Genomic DNA, 22,930 nt, shown 5'->3' with positions numbered 1-22,930 from the left:
GGAATTTCAGTGCTGCTGTCCTCAGGAAACAGACGGATGGCAGGGGCTGGGAGCCCAGAGCAGCACTTTGAAGAACAGTGTGGTACGAGAGCCAGTTGGACGGCATGAAGGAAGTCTTCTTGGAAGAGGGGATGTGCATCTACTCCCTGAGCTGACAACCTCAGTTCCCATGCAGATTCTTTTTTTTTTTTTTAAGATTTTATTTATTTATTTGAGAGAAAGAATGAGAGAGAGAGAGAGCACATGAGAGAGGGAAGGGTCAGAGGGAGAAGCAGACTCCCTGCCGAGCAGGGAGCCCGATGCGGGACTCGATCCCGGGACTCCAGGATCATGACCTGAGCCGAAGGCAGTCGCTTAGCCAACTGAGCCACCCAGGCGCCCTCTCGTGCAGATTCTGACCCTAGCAAATGGTGTGGGGCCGCAGGGCTCCCATCTGTAAAATGGGGCTCATACCTACCTCCCTGCTTTGTAGGAATCAAAGGAGATAATAATAATATAGGGTAATAATAGGTAATAATAATGACAGCTGGCATCTGTCCAGCACATTCTATGTGCCAGGCACTGTGCCAAGAGCTTATATGCATTGTATCATTAGTCCAAGGTGGGAACTGCTCCCGTCACAGTAGGTGAAGACCCTGAAATACAGAGAACCTGGGGGCTTTTATGGCCAATAAATGGTGGTGACAGATTTCACCTCAAATCTGATCAAACCCGAAGCACATGCCCTTAACCCACTGACCTTCAGAGTGTGCCCCGGAGCCATCTGCGTCAAAATAACCTTAACTGTTTTTTAAAAAGTCCGATTTCTTGAAGTTCCATATAGTTTCCATTGTTACATGTTTTTTATTGTCCTGTTAAATAGGTTTTTTTAAAATGCAGATTCCTCAGCTCAGCCCATACCCACACCGGTGAATCAGAATCTCTAGGGAGACAGTCCAGAGATCTGCATTTTAAAGAAACCCCCCCCCCGTAATTCTGATGCAGAATACAGTTTCAGATAGCCCCCCCACACACTCCTGCACTGTGCTGCCCCTGTGTGGGAGTGTGCTGGGAACATTCCATGGAGGGAGCTGTTGTGTTCACTATTGTATGAGTTATACCTTTAGCTCCTCTAGTCCAGGTCCTCCCCGTAGTCACAGAAATTTAGGAGAGTCTCCATCACAAGAGAGAGCATATGCATCAGGAAGGGAGCAGAAGGACTGAGGTGGCAGAAGATGAGGGGGGCTGAGCCCAGGCAGCTGGAGCACCACTCCTTGCAGTATAGGGGCAAGCGCTGTGACCAAGACACACACACACACACACCACCACCACCACCACCACCACCACCACCACCACCACCACCAATGCTGTGGGATCACTGAGGAGGGGCTGACTATTCTCTGTCTGAGAAGGTCAGAAGAAAGATCTTTGAGCTGGCTATTGAAGGATGAGTAGGAGTTCTCTAGCAGAAGCTAAGAGAGCACACAGAATAGCATGAACACAGCCCTGGAGGTATGACAGGGCCCAGTAGGGCAGCTTCTGGTGACAGAAACACAGAGAGCTTGTGGGAAGCTAGAGCAGATGACATGCAGAGAGGAGGCCCCTCACCCTGGCCAAGGAGCTGCACTCTCTCTTCCCCAAGGAGGGGCATGGTGTCTGGGGTCTTCCCCAGCCATGGTCCCTGCAGTCTGCCTGTCTTTTTCCAAGGTGCCGCTCCTTCTGCCAACCCCACAGATGGCTGCAGTCCAGCCCACTCCATCATGGATGGCTACTATGAGGATGCAGACAGCAGCTACCCCACGACCAGGATGAATGGGGACCTAAAGAACTCCTGTAAGTACCGAGAAGATGTTCAGAATGGTCCTGTCCTCAGAGAGGAGGCTTTGACCTGACCGTTGGCGTGCACATGCATGCCAGCCCCTCTGGGTCACCACAGAGGCCCCAAGCCCTTGTACTCATGACCCTGGGGTTCAGTGAAAAGGCATGGGAGTTGGGAGCCCTGGATCTAGCCATTGCCCTGACCCTTGGTGACTGACCTTGAATGAGTCATTTGTTCTCTTTGAGCCTCCAGTTGCCTTCTGTATAAAATGGGGATTTGCTGGGTGCTGTGAGAGTCACCTGAAACTAAGGGCACGGAAATGATGGGGTATGACCGTAGCTGATGTTAGCGGAGTACTCACCAAGTGCCAGACGGTGGGCTGGACGCTCTACAGTCACTGATCCTAATAACCTGATGAGGTAGATACTGTCACTGATTGTGATTGTGACCATTTTACGGATAAGAAAACTGAAGCTCTGAGAAGTGAAGTCACTGAGGTCGCAAAGCCACCGGTAAATCTACACAACACAGTGCCCATGGGGGGGTGTAGAGATCACCATGGTCACACCTCATGCCCCCCCCCCCCCCGGTCCTCGAATCCCAGGGTAAGGACACCAGCAGAGGGTAAGAAGGTGCCTCCCAGGCGAGGCCACAGTAACGGGCCCTTCCCCGTGGCTCCCGCAGACAATGACTCTGACCCGATGAGCAGCTCCTATGAGTCCTATGATGAGGAGGAGGAGGAAGGGAAAGGGCCACAGCCCACGCACCAGTGGCCCTCGGAGGAGGCCTCCATGCACCTGGTGAGGGACTGCCGGATATGTGCCTTCCTGCTACGGAAAAAGCGCTTTGGGCAGTGGGCCAAGCAGCTGACCGTCATCAAGGAGGACCAGCTCCTGGTGAGTGGCCGCGGAAGTGTGCCTCTAGGCCTCACATGGACTTACGTGTGTGTGTGTGTGTGTGTGTGTGTGCAGGCATGTCTGCCTCTGTTCCTCTGGGCTTGCTTTGTGCACAGAGGCTCAGTGTTTCTGAGATCAGGGCTCTCCCACTGGAACAGAATGAACACACACACACACACACACACACACACTCAAAGACCTGATGTAGACTTTACCAAGTTTTTGTTTCTCCAGGAATGAATTTTTTATCAGTTTAAAACAATGTTTATTGTTTTCATTATGCAACTAAATGTGTTTATGTATAAAACTAGAGAAAAACATAATGAAAATGATTTTTAAAGCCACCTAAAATCCCATTGACCAAGAGCTAACCACTGTTAAGTTTTTTTTTTTTAAGATTTTATTTATTTATTTGACAGAGAGAGAGAGACAGCGAGAGAGGCAACACAAGCAGGGGGAGTGGGGGAGGGAAAAGCAGGCTTCCCGCTGAGCAGGAAGCCCGATGTGGGGGTCGATCCCAGGACCCTGGGATCATGACCTGAGCTGAAGGCAGCCGCTTAACAACTGAGCCACCCACGCACCCCTACTGTTAAGTCTTAACATCCATGTGTCCACTCTCATTTCCATTCATTTGCCTTTTCTAAAACTGAGCCCATGCAGCACTTACTATGGAACTTGCTTTCTTAGTTTTTTTTTTTTAATTTGCCATCTCTCATCGCCATCATTTCATAAAAGAAAATGTACCTTTAATTCCAGGGTAGGAATACAGACGTAATTTCAGAAAAAAATTATTAGTTATTTATCCCAAAATCCATTGAGAAGCCTTGTCCAACATATATCCACTTGAAACATGATTTTTTCTCATCCTGGAGCAGTGAAAAGCTCACCCCAGGCCAGAACCAGTCCAAAGGTCATGATTTATTTCTTCCCACTCCTTATGCCATTTTTTTCTTGAAATACTGCATTGGTTAGGATCTCCAACACAATGTAAATAGAAGTGGTGAGAGCAGGCATCCTTGTCTCAGTCCAAAGCTCGAAGGCAAAGTTGCAATAATTCACTATTAAGGCTGATGTTTGCTGTGGGTGGTTTGTAGAAGCACCTTATTATCACATTAAGGAAGTTCCCCTCTATAACTCTAGTTTGCTAAGAGTTTATATTACAAACTGGTGGAGAATTTTACCAAATGCCTTTTCTGTTTCTATTGAGATGTGGCTTTTCTCCTTATTTTCCATTAATATGATGAATTATAGGGTTGGGTTTTGAAGGCTAATGCATTCTTGCAATCCTAGAATAAACCCGATTTCGTCTTGATACAGTATGCTTTTATATGTGTCTAGATTCTATCTGCTAGTGGTTTTTTGAGAGCTTTTGCAACCATGTTGAGATTAACCTTTCATTTTCCTTTTTGTATGTCATTGTCAGGTTCTGGTATCAAGGTAATGCTGGCTTCATAATAAGAACTGGGAAGTGAGGGGGTCATTATTGATAAACTATTGACTTCCCAAGCCCAACCCTCCATGTCTGCTAGAATTCTCTCTCCCACATTCCTGCTAGGTAGCACATTAGTAGCAGGGAGCTGGCTTCCTTCCAAGCCAGCCTGTTTCTTCTCTGGTTCTTTAGACTAGAGTGGTCTTCCTAGTATTGTGCTAAAATCTGTCTCTTCCTAATAGGTGGCTGTGCCCCTGGGGCCCCCGGTAGCCCTTGAGATCTGAAGGTTCTCCAACGATGCCCCCCTTCCAGGCTTCTTTTCTCTGGGGTGAATAGCCACAGCCCCTATCTTCATGCAGTGCCCACAGCTGGGCTGGGGGTGGGGAGGGTGTAGGTCGAGCTCCCCCAAGTCTTTGTGTGAGGGCATCTCCCTCCTCTGCCCTCCAGTCCAGAAGGGTGAGTCCTTCTCTTCCTGTCCAGTGTTACAAAAGCTCCAAGGACCGGCAGCCGCATCTGAGGCTGGCGCTGGATGTCTGCAGCGTGACCTACGTGCCCAAGGACAGCCGGCACAAGAGGCACGAGCTGCGCTTCTCCCAGGGGGCTACCGAGGTCTTGGTGCTGGCACTGCAGAGCCGGGAGCAAGCCGAGGAGTGGCTGAAGGTACATGGCACCTGCCCTTCCTTTCCCCCTTCCCCAGGTCCAGCTTTCAGCCAGGTGGGCTCCAGTCCCTGGAAGAACAGGCCTTGCTCTGGGGAGGGGTGGCAATCAGAACCCTGTGCATGGCTAGGGCTGACATGTGGAAGTGGGCTTCAGACATCTTCAGGAGACAGACCTCAGGCTGAAGTAATGCCTTCTTTCTAGTGATTAGAATCCTCTAACATCCTCACTGTGGGCTTGTCTAGCCTGCATATGTATACCTCCCGGAATGCAGAGCTTAATATCTTTGAAGGAAACACATTTTATCATTAGATAAGCTAATCTTTTAAAAAAATTAAAAAGAGGAAATCCTTCCTGTCTTAGGTGAAATGTGTATCCTCAGAACAACCACCTGTGGCCCAGCTTCCACATCTTGCCTCTGACGGTAGAACAATTAGTTACTGTGTACTGAGCGTGTGTTTTGTGCCATGCATTGTGCTAAGAGCGTTACATACTTGACCTCATTTACTCTTTGCAATGGGACTATTATCGTTCCCATTTTACAGATGAGGAACCTGAGGCCTAGGAATCTTCTGTGACTTGCCAAAGGTCACCCAACTAAGTTGTTGGAGCCAAGATTAGAAGTTACCAAGGAAATCTACTCCAAAGGCCATAGGCAGGGTGGCACAGTGATGACAAGGGAGGACTTTGGTGGCACACAGACTTGAGTTCAGGTCCCAGGCCTAAATGGACTTACTGGCTATGTGATCTTCTGCAAATGACTTTGCCTATCTGTGCCTCAGTTTCCTGTTCTGTAAAATGGTTCTTGTAAAGATTCTAGAGAGCATTTAATACAGTGCCTGCCAGACAGTAAGTACTCAGTAACTGTGAGTCATCACTGTGTCATGGTGGTGGAGCCACCATCCCCAGTCCCTTACCTCGGGCCGCCATGTCCCTGCACCCTGTCCCGCTTCCCCTCTGACACCTTTCTCCCTCGTCCTCTGATCTTCCTGCTGGGACAAAGAAACCAGACACCTCCCTCCCTCCCCATCCTCCCTTCCTTCCTGTGATAACCAGCTCTCCCCCTGGGAGGTTTAGTGCTGCTCATTATCTTTGTCTCAGGAGGGGAAAGAAGGGAGAGAACCTGCCTGCTGGGGGAGCCTGTGCCCTCCAGGGGCCGGGTGGGCCAGAAGAAGGAGCCCTAGACTGGAGACTGAGACTGGAGTCAAGCCTGGACTAGAGACTGTGTTGACGTCCCGATACGGGGAGGTCATTAGCCCAGAGGTTCAGGGCAGGCAACCACGGCTTCGCTTCTCCGAGCCCCGTCATCCTATTATGTGACGTGGGGATCCCAGTTGTCTCTGCCCCTCGGGGCCACTGTGTTAATACAATGAGATAGGGCGCCTGGGTGGCTCCGTTGGTTAAGCGACTGCCTTTGGTTCAGGTCGTGATGATCGAGTCCCGCATCGGGCTCCCTGCTCGGCAGGCAGTCTGCTTCTCCCTCGGACCCTCCCCGCTCTCATGTGCTCTCTCTCTCTCTCTTTCTCTCTCTCAAATAAATAAATAAAATCTTTAAAAAAAATACAGTGGGGTAATCCATGTAAAACCGCAGATGGGTGAGCAACAGGTGAGGGCCACCATTATTTCACGGTCCGGCTGTTTCTGCATTGTGAGTGAGTGCCCTGGGGTCTCCATGCCCACGCCTCTGAAATGGAGGGGGTAGCCCCCGACTGCCTGCAGCCTGTTGCCAACGTTCCACACTGTCACGGGAGCCAGTCCCTCATGCTTGTGCGGGGGGCCCTGGGTCATGTGGCCCTTCACACCCACGATCTCGCTGGTCCTCAGGCAACCCAAGGACATAAGCAGAGGACAGTATTATCCCCATGTGACAGACAGGTAAACTAAGGCCCAGAGGAGGAAAGTGGCTTTCACAAGATTGCACAACTGATTAGCAACGGAGCCCGGTCTAGAAGCCATGCCTCTTGTTCCCCAGCCCCCTCTCTTTTCAATTCAAGGGGAAACGGTGTTCAAACCCCGATGTGCAGGAGGCCACATCAACCCATCCCCACTGCCCAGGGATCTCAGCCCCGCTGCTCGATGGCCCTGACTGCACAGACTGCATTCTTCCTTCTGCCTCAACAGTACCCCTGTCCACCTGCTCACGGTTGTGCATCCTCTCCACAGGTCATCCGAGAGGTGAACAGGCCTGCCGGGGCGACTGAGGGCACAGACGTGCCCCAATCCCCAGTCCTCCTGTGCAAGCTGGACCTAGACAAGGTACGTCCTCCGTGCCAGGCAGCGGGGACTCAACACGGGCTCTGCCCCGGGGGGATCCACCGGCCAGTGGTGAAGCCAGGCACCTGCCTCAGACAAGCCATGAGTGCCCCGCTTGGAGCTGGCACAAGTCGGCACTCAGTCCGTGTTTCCTGAATGAATGCATGCATGAACGAATGAATACCCACGTCCAAGGCACAGTGTGAGCCCGAGGAGGGAGTAACTAGCCCCGCCAGGACGGGAGGAGGTCACAGTTGAACGGAGCCATGAAAAGCAAATTGGAAGCTGTCAGAGGAGTGTACCCCGCTGGGACGGGAGTGAAGCGGGCACTTGGTAGTTGCTCAGGCAGCCGCTTTGCCAGATGCCAGTGGGTGATCAAGGGACTCAGCCCCCAACCTACACACACGAGTCTTGCATGACATAATAAAGGTTAGTGTTTCTAGAATCTGTGTGTGGTCAGCAAAGTCTGGTAGGCTTTACATGTATTACCTACTTTCATTTTTATGACAGCTCTTTGACGAATTCCATTTTCACATGAGGAAGGTGGGACGCAGAGAGGCTTACCCCAAGTCCCATAGTTAATAAGAAGCAGAGCAAGGATGGGATACCCAGACACCTGGCTCTTGATGACTTTGCCCCCCATCTCTTAAGGGGGCTGAACTAAGGTCTGCTTGCCGAGTCATTCGTGAGCCCCGTGCCCCAGGCATTGTGCTGGGCACGCAGGTGCAATGCTAACAATAGTTCACACCCACCCTGTGCCCCCCCCAGGGGGGGTTGACACAAAAGCCCAGCTGTGTGAGCGCTGGGAGGGAAAAGCACCAGGTACCCTGGGAACCTCTGCCAGGGGCCTGCTCTTGTCTCAGGCGTCAGGGAAGTTTCTCTAAGAGAGCACATTTATAATGAGGGTGAACAACTAGAAAGGGAGGGGAGGGAAAGGGCATTCCAAGCTGAGGGAGCAGGCCCCAGAGCAGGGGGAAGCAAATGGAAGGTGGCCAGTGTGGCTGGATTCAGACAGAAGGGGGCTCATTTAGCCTATTAGAGTGGTCCTTTCCAGGACCTTTCCAACTGCAGTGAAGGGGACAGGGGTTCACACTGGCCGGAGGGGCAATGGGGGAGGGGGAGGGGAGATGGCAGGAGATGGCACCTGTGTTAAGCAGAGAGCCTGCTTCTCCCTCTCCCGCTCCCCCTGCTTGTGTCCCCTCTCTCGCTGTCTCTCTCTGTCAAAATAAATAAAATCTTTAAAAAAGAAAGAAAGAAAGAAAGAAAGCAAGAAAGAAAAACCTACCATCTGTATACCATTGCAGGGCAAATAGAACCATACATTGTTTCACAAATTACAGGGGAGATCCTTTATACTTTCAACAGATCTATCCCAATTCTGACAGTTGCCCTGTTTCCAGCCTTTGGAAATTGAGGGGAGCCCAAGGCCTCTCCTGTCTCTCCAGGCCCCCAAGTTCTGTGCTTATAGCAAAGCATCCCTGAGCCTGGTCTGGGAAGTCCTTGGCAGGAAAGGTGGAGGGGCCTCAGATCCTGTTCTACTACTTTTTAAGTGGGTTGGTGCCACTTTAATCCTGTCCCAAGGCTAACTGGCACCATTTAGCTTTTTAAAGCGAGGTGGCAACACAGCACGCAGGTGTGAGAGATGATACCATCTGTTGGCTCCCTGGAAAAGGATGTGATTCCCGCGAGAAAACCAAGCCTTGGGGCAAGGAAAGGAATTTCCCGGGTTCCCATGACTAACAGGTGGTACCAGGGACAGAATTTTTTCCAAGGTCCATCTGACTCTGCCTCGCCACCTCCGTAGTGCCTAGTCAGCACCTAACTGACCTTGTCTGAATGAGTGAATGAAGAGACGGGCGGACGAGCGATGGGTCCGGAGTCAGCATATGAGCAAAGTTCTGTGGGTGTGATGGAGTTGCTGCTATGGTGTGTGTGCATGTCTTCACCGCCCTTCTACCCGGGTCAGGACCATGAAGACCCCTGTGTTGTCACCATTCACATTTCCTGGCCACCAAGTCCTGCCATAACTATTTTGAACACGCCAACTCTTCCCTTTTTCTACGTCTTGTCATCTTAGCTCCTTCCTTTACCATGGCCCACCTTGCCCTGGGTGACACTCTTTAATGTGGCACTTTGGCTGATAGTCTGTCCCCACGATGCCACCAGAGGTCACTTCCTAAACCAGCTGCATTACATTAGAATCCTAACGTAAGTACCTTCCCAGACCCTGTCACCTACCGAATACGGGATATCCTAGGAATTTATTACAATGCGTTGCAACTAGGTGCCTGGCTCCCCAAACGGACGATGAGCAATTCGAAGGTACAACCGTCCTAAGTCAGCCTGTCTTCCCCAGACCTGGAATAGTGTCAGGCACAGGAGAGGTGCTGACAAATATTTGTTAGGCAATCATCGTGTGCAGAGATTGGGGGGATTGTACCAACAAAGGGGGACTTCTGAGTGTGCCTTCTGACATGGGGATCTCTGTGTCGCCCCCGCCCACCCCCCCCACCCCCCGCCAGAGACTGTCCCAAGAGAAGCAGACCTCAGACTCAGACAGCCTGGGCATGGGTAACAGCTGTTCTACTCTAGGCCGCCGGGAGGCCTGCGACCACGGTAGGAGCCTCTGGGGACTCAGGCCGGAGAATGCCACAGCCGGGAGGGGCCTTGCACAGGGACACGGTGCAGAGCAGGTCCCGACGGCTCTGGAGATCTGGGGAAGGTCACCTGGCCTGTCCACACCTGCAGTTGCAGCCAGGCCCCAGGCGCTGGCTGAAAGGGCCGTTGGGAAGGCTGGGATGGGTGGGTCTGCGACTTGGGGCTCCCTCCCTTCCTCTAACCCATCTCCATGGCAACAGGCAAAGGGAAGAAGAGCAGTTTGGCAGAGCTGAAGGGTTCAATGAGCAGGGCCGCGGGCCGCAAGATCACCCGCATCATCAGCTTCTCCAAGAAGAAGCCACTGGCTGATGACCTGCAGACATCCTGCCCCCATGAGGAGGTTCCATGCTGTGGTGGGTTCTGGGCACCGGGAGGAGAAGAGTCACACCCTGCTGCTGTGGGCCCCTGGGCTAAGCCAGAAAACCCTCTAGGCCTCTTCCACCTTGCTCCCAGGGCAGAGGAGAGAATCCTACCTAACCCGCACTCCATCAACAATCCATGCCTTTACATCACTTCTCTCCGGTAAGGCCTAACACTCAGGAAAAGGAAAAGCCACCTGACTCCCTATCTCTGTGTTCCCTGTGACCTCAGCTCCAATCATTGCCCGTCTGTGGGCCTCAGTTTCCTCCACTGTGACGGGAGGAGAGTATCTTATTTCTTCCCAGCACATAACAGCCAGGTGTGTAAGTTATAACCCAGTCTTATAAGGAAATTTCTCGGATAAAAATATTTAAGTACTTACAAATGCATTCAGCGTGAGTTAAACATGGTTATAAATGCCTTCAGTGTGAGTTTAACATGGTTTGGAAGGGAAGATATATTATCCTGTTCTCGTTAATGCAGTGTTCCATGTGCTGAACTCCAATAGAATATTCTGTATTTTGTTGGGTTTTCTTGTTTTGTTTTTGTTTTGTTTTGTTTTTAAGATTCTATTTATTTATTTGACAGAGAGAGACACAGCGAGAGCAGGAACACAAGCAGGGGGAGTGGGAGAGGGAGAAGCAGGCTTCCCGCCGAGCAGGGAGCCCGATGCGGGGCTTGATCCCAGGACCCTGGGAGCATGACCTGAGCCGAAGGCAGACGCTTAACGACTGAGCCACCCAGGCGCCCCAGAAAATTCTGTATTTTGGATATGCAGTAATATTCCCTCAAACCTGAAAAAATATTATAAAATCACATGGCTATAAAGAATTATTTTGTAACCAGTAAATCAGGGCATGTTGTGGGAAAAAATTATTTAAATCTAAAATGTTGAGAGCGAATTCTAAACCCACTGGTCATCAGCCTGTGCCTTGCTCATTTTAGAATTCTTCCTCTTGGCTAGACACTTTTGTTCCCACATGCTGCCACTAGGTGTCAGCATTACCCATTATTTTCTGTCTCACTAATAGTTCTGCTATTTCGGGAGGAGGAAAGGCAAAAGGGATAGTTGTGTCTTTTACTCACCTCTACAGTAGTCCCCTGCCCTTTTCACCAAGCTGGGTATGGTACAAAGGCTGGGTATCGGTATATGAATGTGATCATCAGTCCCCACTTCAGATAAGGAAATGAAACTCAGGGAGAAGAGGGTGCCAGAGGCCACAGGCCCAGAGAGAGTAAGCTGATCCAGGACCAAGGCCTCTTTCCAGCTAGAGAACAAGGGTTGTCCAGGCGCTTGTCCCCAGGGTGTAGACCCATGCAGACTCACAGCCCCCACCTTGGGTTTCCCCAGGGCCGGGCTGTCAGGAGGTCACCCTGCTGGTCTCCCCCTCCCAGGCTATCTGAACGTGCTGGTGAACCAGGGCTGGAAGGAACGCTGGTGCCGCCTGAAGTGCAACACTCTGTACTTCCACAAGGATCACACAGACCTGCGGACCCATGTGAATGCCATTGCTCTCTGCGGCTGTGAGGTGGCCCCAGGCTTTGGGCCCAGACATCCATTTGCCTTCAGGATTCTGCGCAACCGGCAGGAGGTTGCCATCTTGGAGGTGAGAGGAGAGAATCCAGGTGGTTCTTGGTGGTGGCAGCTGAGAGGAGCTTTGGCCTGGGTGTGGGCTTTTGTCTTGGGGGCCTTGCTAACTGACATTACAGGGACTGAGGAAAAAGGGAAAGTAAGCCCACCTGCTGCCAAATGACCGAGAATGACTGCCAGTGAAAATACAGGACACCCACTTAAATTGGAATTTCAGATAAACGACAATGGTTTTAATGCAAGTATATCCCATGTGATATTTGGTATATACCTATACTGAAAAAGCATTCGTTTATCTGAAAGTCGAATTTAAAAGAGCATTCTGCATTTTTATTTGTTAAATCTGGCAACCCTAGAACCAAAGTGTGTTTATTCTCCCCTGTCTTAAAATCCCAAGCCTGAAAGGCATCTAGTCTGATCTAACCTAGATCTGATTCTGGAATCCCCTCTAAAACCTTCCCACCAGTGGCCGGCTGCCTCAGATCAACCACTGCCCTTCAAGGCAGCCTGCCCCTCCCATGAAGCAGCTACATTTTTAGAAAGGTGTTCTCCACACCGAGTTGAAATCTTTAAGCTCCATGAAGGCAGTAACCATGCCTGTTCTGCATACTTTTGGTTTTTCCAGAACCCAGCATGATGCCCAGCCCATATTAAAGGCTCAATTACTATTTGTTGAACAAATGGCTGAATGAAAATGTGATTTCATCCCACCCATTCATGGTCGTTCCTACCCAGTGGCATTCGCCCTCCTCTCTGAGGTCCTGCACGATGCATGGAGTCTCTCCTCTACATGTCTGTCCCTCATTTGGCTTTTTAAGATTTAAAATGTAAACACTGGAGGGAAAGTTCAAGAACTATCCCCTCATATTACAAACAGGGTAACTGAGGCCAGGGCAGCCAGGTGCTTTGTCCAAGGCTCCTAGGGAGTCAGAGGCCTCTTGGCCTGATCCTAGAACAAGAACCCAGCCTCTTGATCTTGTTTGCCTTGCCCAGTACCCACTGCCTCACCCAGTTTTTAAATTTCAAGAAATATTGCCTTGGTCACTCACTTTTATTTTTGATAGGTTGAGACGGGTCTCTTATTTCTCTTAAATTAAACACAGAGCTTTCTGGCAAGAAGTGTGCTTCCTTTATTCAAGTCTAGCATTTGTGTGGTCAGCTGATTTTATGAGAATGCTCTTTAAATGAGAGCTACCTAGAACTATGGGTTCAGTTAACCAGCAACTTCTTGGCAGTTTTCCTGTATACTAGTACTACAAATAATTGGCATTTATAAGGGAAAAATTTCGATTGGGTTATGTGAGAAATAGTCTCCTCTAATAAAAAAGTAATTTTTTTTTTAATTCAGGGAAACCCAAATGTTGTTTTCGCACCTAAATGGTCATGAAGGCTCTGAGGATAGTGCGTGAGGGTGTGTGTCTTAGAGAGGTGGTCAGGGAGGGCTTCTCTGAAGAGGAGCATTAGAGCCAAAATCTGAATAAAGAAAGGGTGGAAGCCACTTGGATTTCTGGGTGTGTGTTGCAGCCCTGTTCCTCTTGGACCCCTAAGTATTGGGTACATAGCCGGTACTTCACAAATATGGGTTTGGCTAAAGTGAGCAGGTAGCCTGATGTCCTAACAGTACCAAAGTGAACTCATCAGCCTGTGCCTCCTCTCCCTCAGGCAAACTGCTCAGAGGACATGGGCCGCTGGCTTGGGCTGTTGCTGGTGGAGATGGGCTCCAAAGTCACTCCCGAGGCACTGCACTATGACTACGTGGATGTGGAGACCTTAACCAGCATCGTCAGTGCAGGGCGCAACTCCTTCCTGTGAGGGCCGGCACCCCCAGCACCCCCCACCCCCGGCAGCCTCTCAGAGCCTCTGTGTCCGGCCATGGGTGCTGGGAGGGGAGGGAGGAGGAGCCGAGGAGGACTCTGCTTCCTTGGGAAGTCAGAGTGGGTGCCTTCCTCCTCCAGCAGGCAGGAGCGAGCTGGCTAACAGAGGTAGCCCAGGGTTGGGGGAAGCTGTGGATGCAATGAGCAAAGGAGAAGAAGTCCTTCTGCGTAGCGACTGGGGCTGGGCTCTCATGCCATGGAACCTCAGGGTCTCACACCCTTGGCCATCAGGGCTGTTCCATGCATTGGAAGAGCCGGGTTCAAGTCACGGCTCTCACGACCAACAGCTTGGGGGGGTTGCTTGCCAGCTTGGATCCTCTGTGTCCTCGCTTATAGAATGGAGGGGATGAATTACTCACCTCTTGGGTTGCTGTAAGAATCATGGGGCTCCCTGCCTCTGAAGGCCTTAACACAGCAATGGCCCAGCGCTGCTTGGCATGGTTGCTGTTACTAACCTTCCAACACCCATCACAGAATCAAATGAGAGTAGACAGGAAAGCTCTATAAGCCACAAAGTGTCATCATCATTGCCATCATCATGACACCTTATATTTTCTAGATATGCAAGATCCTGCCAGGATCAGTGGCCTGAGCCCCGTGTGTACGATGATGTTCCTTATGAAAAGATACAGGTGCGCTCCCTTGGGAGGGCTGGGAATGTGACAAAGGCCACTGATTTAGCTCTTCCTCATTCTCTCTGTCACCACTCCTTTTTTCCTGTACATCAGGGATAATTTCCATTTAAGCAGCAGCTGGAAGGGGAGGGAGGACCCTTCTTATCATAGATCATGGCTCTGGGTAAGGACTCCCTGGGAGAGGAGGCAGGGTAGTACAGCGAGAAGCTCCCTAGATCCGGAAGAGGAGAGGACTCTGTACACCGGTCTGAGCAAGGTGTTGGGCTCTCCACTGGTTCACAGCTCTGTGAGCTGATGCTGCTGACTCAGTGGTGCCTGGGGGGTGGCCACTCCATAGACCTTCACCTGGTGGCATCACGGTCTGGGCCTCAGCTCCCAAGACAGAGTCTCCCTGTCTTGTTCACTAAATCAAGGAGAGGCCAGCGAGGTCTCGGTAGCCATCACATGAACAGACTGCCTCTGGCAGCATGTCCTATGTCTTCTCCTCCCATGGGAGAGCCAGACAGCCACATTCCGATCAGACCCTGGTGGGTGCGTCAGGCCTCACAGCTGGGAGAGAGAAAAAGAGGGGATCAAGCTGCCAAAGAAAGCAGACATGTCTGCACGCCAGACCCCCTGGCTTGGACAGTGCTGGATGACACCGAGCTCGCACCTCTAAGACTCCCTTTTCTAGAAACTTCTCCATCCTTCTTCTGTTTATGTGGTCTTTCTTCAGATTCAGATGAACCAGTGGATGCAGCTTGAGATCTTTCTCAATTGCAGTGATTAGTAGCCAGACAGCTTAGTACCTAACGGCATGAACTTTGAATTCAGGACTGAATCTGGGTTACCTTGGGCTTCACTTCTCTAGTCCTCATTTCCTGGCTCCAGACGAATACTAGAAAACCTACCTGATTGGATCACTGCAAGAACTAAATGAAATACTGTATGGAAAGAGCTTAGCAGCACATAGACATCAGAAGCTCTCACATGGAGTAAATAGTACTATTGTTATCAATATCATTATTATATTACATTATTATCATATTCCATTCATGGTTCCCTGAGCTCTGACTGGATTCTGGATGTTCTTAATACTCTTCATGCACAAATGTATAGCCAGTTTAGCGGCGCCTGGGTGGCTCAGTCAGTTAAGCATCTGCCTTCAGCTCACGTCATGATCTCAGGGTCCTGGGGTCGCACTGGAATGTCTGGCTCCTTGCTCAGCGGGGAGCCTGCTTTTCCCTCTCCCTCTGCCTCTTCCCCTGCTCGCACACTCTCCCCTCTCTCTCTCAAATAAATAAATAAAATCTTTTTTAAAAATGTAGAGCCAGTTTATTAAGTTATGTAACTTCCACGATTGGCTGATATCATCCACGACTTTTTATCTTAACTGGGAGCTCTACATTTAGCAATTTCAGAAAATGTGAAGGACACTTCCAAATGATGTGAAGACAGAAATAGCTATGATAAATCAAATATGGTCACCCACAGCCCTCTGAGACTTCCAAATTTTCCTCTCAGCAGATATTCCAGTTTAGGGGCACCTTCTGCAGCCCCCAACAGGAAGGTATGAGGATCAAATGATACATGCTAGTAGAAGTAGTCTATAAACTGTTGAGTGCAGCCCCAGTCTAAAAACGTAAGGCCACGATCTCAGAGGTCCTGCAATGCTCACCCACCACATTTGGAGCAGAATACACCCCTGCCTGGAGGGCTCTGAGCCTACCTGCACTTCACCTCCTTTCTCCATCTCCTGCAGGATGAGGAGCCTGAGCGTCCCGCGGGGGCCCAGGTGAAACGCCATGCCTCCTCCTGCAGTGAGAAGTCCCATCGAGTGGATCCGCAGGTCAAAGTCAAGCGCCATGCCTCCAGTGAGTTCTGGGTGGGAGCGAGGAAGGGAAAGAAACAATCCACGGGGTCGGGGATCTCAAATCAGATTCCTCCAGGCAGTGGGCAAGTAAATTAAGGAGTGAAATGAGATGTTAAGAAACTACTCTACCATAAGAAAAATGACAGCACAAGCCAAGTGCTAAAGGGCAGCTAGGCTGTGGCCTCCGAGGGGGAACAACACGGAATGGGGTGGGGGGAAGACTGGGAACGTGGAGTGCTCAGCCTCCACCTAGAGGGGTGGCTACCACTCAGCTTCAGCCAGTGGCTCCCGTGGCTTCAGCCACGGAACCCGGCAGCCCAGGTTCACAGATTATTCGAGACCAGAAATCTAGCCTTTATAGGAAATCTACTGACTTCTTAATACTAGCAACTAATTTTCAAAATTTTAACATGAAGGCCAAATACGTTTTGATGCTGCAATGTTGCATATATATGGATACACATATAAAATTCACCCTCAACTTCTGTCTGTTCCAAAGGCTAAAAACATTTATAAATTCTGATCTGGGGGAGCAAGTGGAGAAACGAACTCTCCAAATACCCTCAAGGCAGCAGCCGCGAAGGGCATGGCTCACCTCTGTGTCCCAGCCCGCGCTCTCCCTAGCACCCCATATAGGAGCTGAGTGAATTTTGCCTGATTGCCACACTGTACAATAAAGGCTAAGCATGCCAGACTCTGGTCAATTCTGTTTGATTTCCAATCCTAATCTCTGCTCCTGTGTGATTCACGAGCCGGCCAGCTTCCTATAGGACAGCATATTCCAAGAGCCTTTTAGTTACTGCTTTACATTTCTTCCCCCTGCCCCCGAACACAGTCAAGTTCTATTCCTTGCTTTTTGAAGATTTATCTTTCCAAGTACTTTTCTTTATTAGATCTCCACTTCATTCATGTAGATAATCTCTTCTGGGGGTCAGGAGACCTGTATTCCATTCCCCACTTGATCATTAAATTACTACGTAACTTTGGAAAAGTCCCTTCCCCTCTCTGGGCCTGAGTTTTCCCCCTGCACAGTCAGAGGGTGGTTGTGTCACATTCCTTACACTCTGCTCTCATCGGCACCACCGGAAATACAGGCCTTTATGGAATGCCCATTTTCAAATGGAAAAGTAGCAGTGCCTGGGTGGCTCAGGTGGTTAAGCATCTGACTCTTGATTTTGGCTCAGGTTGTGATCTCAGGGTCTGAGGTCAAGCCCCACATTGAGCTCTGCGCTGAGCATGGAGTCTACTTATGATTCTTTCTCCCTCTCTGCACCCCCCACTCATGCTCATGCTCGCTCACTCTCTCTCCAAAATTAAAAATAAAAATTAAAAAATTAAATGGAAAAGTAAACTGAAATAAACATGTAAGATTAAAGAAATCATAAAACATTCAAACAACAACAACAAAGATAACACAACAGATTCTTTCTTCAAATCAAATGTTATATTGAGTGATGTATGAAAGAGATATGAAATACTGGGAATTGCAGATGGTGGTTGGGGGTTTTAAGGTCCTTATCTGATAAATATAATACTGACAACACTTTGCTGGTCTACCCATTTATTTTTAGTTTACCAGTCTATAAAATCCAAACTTCTGGGAGAAAAATCCCCTGGGATGCTACCGTGTATCTAGGCAGTTGGGGGAAGTATGGGGCCCCTTCTCTGCCCCCCATGCTTTATTTATTATGATCAAGCTTGAACTGCAGGGTAGTTGGGACAGGAATTGATTATTGCATGCGTCACTGGGTGGCCACTGCAGTCCCTACGAGAGTTAGAGAGACAAGACCCCATTTATCAGTAAACCAAGGGAATCATTCCAAACGCCACACCCCGCCAGCTTAAAAGGGCTGTGAGTGACAGTCTGAAAAAAATAAATAAATAAAGGGCACCTGAGTGGCTCAGTTGGTTAAGCGACTGCCTTCGGCTCAGGTCATGATCCTGGAGTCCTGGGATCAAGTCCCACATCGGGCTCCTTGCTCAGCAGGGAGTCTGCTTCTCCCTCTGACCCTCTTCCCTCTCGTGTTCTCTATCTCTCATTCTCTCTCTCTCGAATAAATAAATAAATAAATCTTAAAAAAAATAAAACAAAATAAAATAAATAAAATAAATAAATAAAAATTTCCCTGAAACGTTGGACCATGGCATTGCTCCAGCTAGAGCAGTAATGCCTGGCACAGAGCCCCGATTTAGACACATATGGGCTCAAACTGGGCTCTGCCATCGTTAGCAGTGAGACCTGAGCTCTCTGTGCCTCAGAGCTAATAATAGTAAGTTTAATGAAGATTAAGTGGAAATGAATATAAATGGCCTAGCTTATAGTAAATGCTTGATAAATTTTTGCCATAGTTATTTGTAATTGTTCACCATAATGTAGAGCCTGCAACAGACTTCTGGGCCCTTCTCTCCCCCGACCCATTTTCCAGGAATAAAACAGTCAATACCTGACTTCTGCCCGAGGTCTTGATTCTCTGCAGCTCTGAGTTGTATGTCCCTGTCTCCTTGTCTTATATATACCTGAGAGTTGACTGTAAAATGCCCTTTTAAAACTAAAGTGTGTTATATATCACAAAATCTGTTTCATATCATTATCTGACATTTACTTAGCACTTCCACCAGATACCATATCAAATATTTTTCATGAATTCTTTCATTTAAAACTTATCACAATGCTGGGGCACTTGGGTGGCTCAGTTGGTTAAGCGGCTGCCTTCGGCTCAGGTCATGGTCCCAGGGTCCTGGGACCGAGTCCCGCATTGGGGGGGGTCCCTGCTCAGTGGGGAGTCTACTTGCACCCCTCAGTCTCCCTCTCTGCTCTCTCTCTCTCTCAAATAAATGGATAGAATCTTCAAAAATATTTTTAAAAACTCACCACGATGCTAAGAGGTAAATTTGATCAATAGTCCCACACTTACAAATGAGGAAACCAAGACCTGGGGGAAAGGCACAGAAACAGCACAGTTCACTGTTGCCTGATGTCACACAACTGGTAAAGGGGGAAAGAGAACACAAACCTTGGTCAGCCTCGTTCCAAAGCCCTTGTTCGTAGTCCCTGTGCTCTGCTGCCTCCCTTTTGCTCCTGTTTCCTTGGAGGGTTCACACACTAAGGATATAGATCTAAGTATTCCCATTTTACAGATGGAGAAGTTGAGGCTGAGAAAGACGCTAAGGCCCCTCCAAGTACCCTTACCGGAGATCAGAAATGGGGGCCTTTGCCTGCCTTCTACCTCTGCAGGTGCCAATCAATACAAGTACGGCAAGAACCGAGCGGAGGAAGATGCCCGGAGGTACCTGGTAGAAAAAGAGAAGCTGGAAAAGGAGAAGGAGACAATCCGGACAGAGCTGATGGCACTGAGGCAGGAGAAGAGGGAGCTGAAGGGAGCCATTCGCAACAACCCAGGTACCTACGTGGGCACGTCCTGGGCACTACTGCGGGGGCCCGGGCTCAGCCCTGACACCTCCCGTGGCAGAGGTCAACCGGTTATCCGGGACGGTGCGCTTCTCCTCCCCTTCTTCCTCCTCCCTCTCCTCCTTCTCCTCTTCCTCAACATCATCGTCATCTTCCTTCCTGACTAATGAAAGTGCTGTCAGTCTAATAATTGCTTTTGGGTAAGGGGATGAAAAGTCATCACAAAAATGTGTACACTTAATGTAGTAAAATTCAATCTGATTTTAGAAATGTTAAAATGAGTGTGCCTTAGAATCAAGGAAATAAGAGATATAATTTTGAACCTCCCATTAAGTCACTCATTCACGGAAGGGCTGAGCACCCAACCGTGTGAGACACTGGTCCCCTTGCTGGGGAATGATGGACAGACACAGTCCCAGGATCCTCTTCCAAAATCCAGGGCCATGACTCCTGCAGGCCCAGCCTGCTCCGGGCTCCTCTGCACCCCCACCTTCTGCTCTTTCCTTTGAATTCTCTCTATAGCTGGAGTTTGGCATACTTTCAGCCTGAAGTTTGCACACAGGCTTGAGGGAACAGAAGCCTTGTCCTTTATAAAATACATCCAAGGTCACACAGCCCGGTGAGAATCTGATGGAACCTATAGACCCTTTTCCCAAGGGGAAAAAAAATCCCACATTTCATAATGTCACAGACAGTTTCAGTAGCCAAGAGCTCATGTCCCACAGAGCTCAGCCATAGATTGCCTAGGAATCCATACACCTAACAGAGAACTTCTAGCTTAAAGGGTAAGGCTTCTTCTGTGTAGCCAAGAACCAGAATCTGTGGGAGGGAAGCATTAAGAGAGAGAAAAAAAAAAAAAAAGAAGGCAGTTTGGTCTCAATACAGAGGACTTTCTAACAGTCAAAACAGGGTTTGGAACAGGCTGATTATCCTCCTTACCCTGCTCAATTTTTTTCTATAGCACATCACTTTGTAACACTGGATTATTTATTATGTTTTATTTATTATCATTTTTTATTTTATTTTATTTTTTTATTAAAGATTTTTATTTATTTATTTGAGAGAGAGAGAGAATGAGAGGCAGAGAGCACGAGAGGGAAGAGGGTCACAGGGAGAAGCAGACTCCCTGCTGAGCAGGAAGCCCGATGTGGGACTCGATCCCGGGACTCCAGGATCATGACCTGAGCTGAAGGCAGTCGCTTAACCAACAGAGCCACCCAGGCGCCCCTATTATCATTTTTATTTATTGTTTTTTCTCTCTCTCATACACACACACGCACACACACAAATATGAGCTCCATAAGGGCAAGGATCTTAGCCTGTTTTGTTTTGTTTTGTTTTTTTAATAATATATAATGTATTATTTGTTTCAGGGGTACAGGTCTGTGATTCATCAGTCTTACACAATTCACAGCACTCGCCATAGCACATACCCTCCCCAACGTCCATCACCCAGCCACCCCATCCCTCCCACCCCCACCACTCCAGCAACCTTCAGTTTGTTTCCTGAGATTAAGAGTCTCTTATGGTTTCTCTCCCTCTCTGGTTTCATCTTGTTCCATTTTTCCCTCCCTTCCCCTATGATCCTCTGTCTTGTTTCTCAAATTCCACATCTCAGTGAGATCATATGATACTTGTCTTTCTCTAATTGACTTATTTCGCTTAGCATAATACCCTCTAGTTCCATCCACATCATCGCAAATGGCAAGATTTCATTTTTTTATGGCTGCCTAATATTCCGTTGTGTATATATACACCACATCTTCTTATCCATTCATCTGTTGATGGACATCTAAGCTCTTTCCAGAGTTTGCCTATTGTGGACATTGCTGCTATAAACATTGGGGTGCACGTACCCCTTCGGATCACTACATTTGTATCTTTGGGGTAAATACCCAGTAGTGCAATTGCTGAGTCATAGGGTAGCTCTATTTTCAACTTTTTGAGGAAACTCCATACTGTTTTCCAGAGTGGCTGCACCAGCTTGCATTCCCACCAACAGTGTAGGAGGGTTCCCCTTTCTCTGCATCCTCGCCAACATCTGTCGTTTCCTGACTTGTTCATTTTAGCCATTCTGACTGGTGTGAGGTGGTATCTCATTGAGGTTTTGATTTGGATTTCCTTGATGCTGAGTGATGTTGAGCACTTTTTCATGTGTCTGTTGCCCATTTGGATGTCTTCTTTGCAGAAATGTCTGTTCATATCTTCTGCCCATTTCTTGATTGGATTACTTGTTCTTTGGGTGTTGAGTTTGATAAGTTCTTTATAGATTTTGGATACTAGCCCTTTATCTGATATGTCATTTGCAAATGTCTTCTCCCATTCTGTTGGTTGTCTTTTGGTTTTGTTGACTGTTTGCTGTGCAAAAGCTTTTTATCTTGATGAAGTCCCAATAGTTCATTTTTGCCCTTGCTTCCCTTGCCTTTGGCGATGTTTCTAAGAAGTTGCTGCGGCTGAGGTCAGAGAGGTTCCTGCCTGTGTTCTCTTCAAGAATTTTGATGGATTCCTGTCTCACATTTAGGTCTTTCATCCATTTTGAGTCTATTTTTGTGTGTGGTGTAAGGAAATGGTCCAGTTTCATTCTTCTGCCTGTGGCTGTCCAATTTTCCCAACACCATTTGTTGAAGAGACTGTCTTTTCTCCATTGTACATTCTTTGCTGCTTTGTCGAAGATTAGTTGACCATAGAGTTGAGGGTCCATTTCTGGGCTCTCTCTTCTGTTCCATTGATCTTTGTGTCTGTTTTTGTGCCAGTACCATACTGTCTTGATGACTGCAGCTTTGTAATAGAGCTTGAAGTCCGGAATTGTGATGCCACCAGCTTTGCTGTTCTTTTGCAACATTCCTCTGGCTATTTGGGGTCTTTTCTGGTTCCATACAAATTTTAGGGTTATTTGTTCCATTTCTTTGAAAAAAGTGGATGGTATTTTGATAGGGATTGCATTAAATGTGTAAATTGCTCTAGGTAGCATAGACATTTTCACAATATTTGTTCTTCCAATCCATGCGCATGGAACGTTTTTCTATTTCTTTGTGTCTTCCTCAATTTCCTTCATGAGTATTCTATAGTTTTCTGAGTACAGATTCTTTGCCTCTTTGGTTAGATTTATTCCTAGGTATCTTATGGTTTGGGGTGCAATTGTAAATGGAATCAACTCCTTAATTTCTCTTTCTTCAGTCTTGTTGTTGGTGTATAGAAATGCAACTGATTTCTACGCATTGATTTTATGTCCTTCCACTTTGCTGAATTCCTGTATGAGTTCTAGCAGTTTTGGGGTGGAGTCTTTTGGGTTTTCCACATAAAGTATTATATCATCTGCAAAGAGTGAGAGTTTGACTTATTCTTTGCCGATTCGGATGCCTTTTATTTCTTTTTGTTGTCTTATTGCTGAGGCTAGGACTTCTAGTACTATGTTGAATAGTAGTAGTGATAGTGGACATCCCTGGTGTGTTCCAGACCTTAGGGAAAAAGCTCTCAGTTTTTCCCCATTGAGAATGATATTCGCTGTGGGTTTTTCA

General features: G+C 48.4%; 1 protein-coding gene across 3 annotated transcripts in view; it reads left to right on the top strand.

Moving 5' to 3' along the window:
* Positions 1 to 22,930, top strand: part of AFAP1L1 (actin filament associated protein 1 like 1) — a 67,917-nt gene that overhangs the window by 32,205 nt on the left and 12,782 nt on the right. For 2 of the 3 annotated variants that reach the window (XR_012377574.1, XM_073890882.1), the window contains exons 6-16: positions 1,687 to 1,812; positions 2,483 to 2,694; positions 4,604 to 4,783; positions 6,944 to 7,036; positions 9,556 to 9,649; positions 9,892 to 10,044; positions 11,447 to 11,658; positions 13,305 to 13,450; positions 14,076 to 14,148; positions 15,893 to 16,004; positions 19,239 to 19,403. Coding sequence is in view for 2 of the 3 variants with exons in the window: in XM_073890882.1 (XP_073746983.1) it covers positions 1,687 to 1,812; positions 2,483 to 2,694; positions 4,604 to 4,783; positions 6,944 to 7,036; positions 9,556 to 9,649; positions 9,892 to 10,044; positions 11,447 to 11,658; positions 13,305 to 13,450; positions 14,076 to 14,148; positions 15,893 to 16,004; positions 19,239 to 19,403 (1,566 nt within the window). In the remaining variant the exon portion in view is untranslated. The remainder of the gene's footprint in view (positions 1 to 1,686; positions 1,813 to 2,482; positions 2,695 to 4,603; positions 4,784 to 6,943; positions 7,037 to 9,555; positions 9,650 to 9,891; positions 10,045 to 11,446; positions 11,659 to 13,304; positions 13,451 to 14,075; positions 14,149 to 15,892; positions 16,005 to 19,238; positions 19,404 to 22,930) is intronic. The other variant, XM_073890883.1, reaches the window with a different exon arrangement.

The sequence above is a fragment of the Callorhinus ursinus genome, unplaced genomic scaffold (genome assembly GCF_003265705.2).
Source record: "Callorhinus ursinus isolate GAN/ISIS: 27379988/994484 unplaced genomic scaffold, GSC_fseal_2.0 scaffold3, whole genome shotgun sequence".
Classification (NCBI taxonomy): Eukaryota; Metazoa; Chordata; class Mammalia; order Carnivora; family Otariidae; genus Callorhinus; species Callorhinus ursinus.
This window is presented reverse-complemented; position numbering and strand designations above follow the sequence as displayed.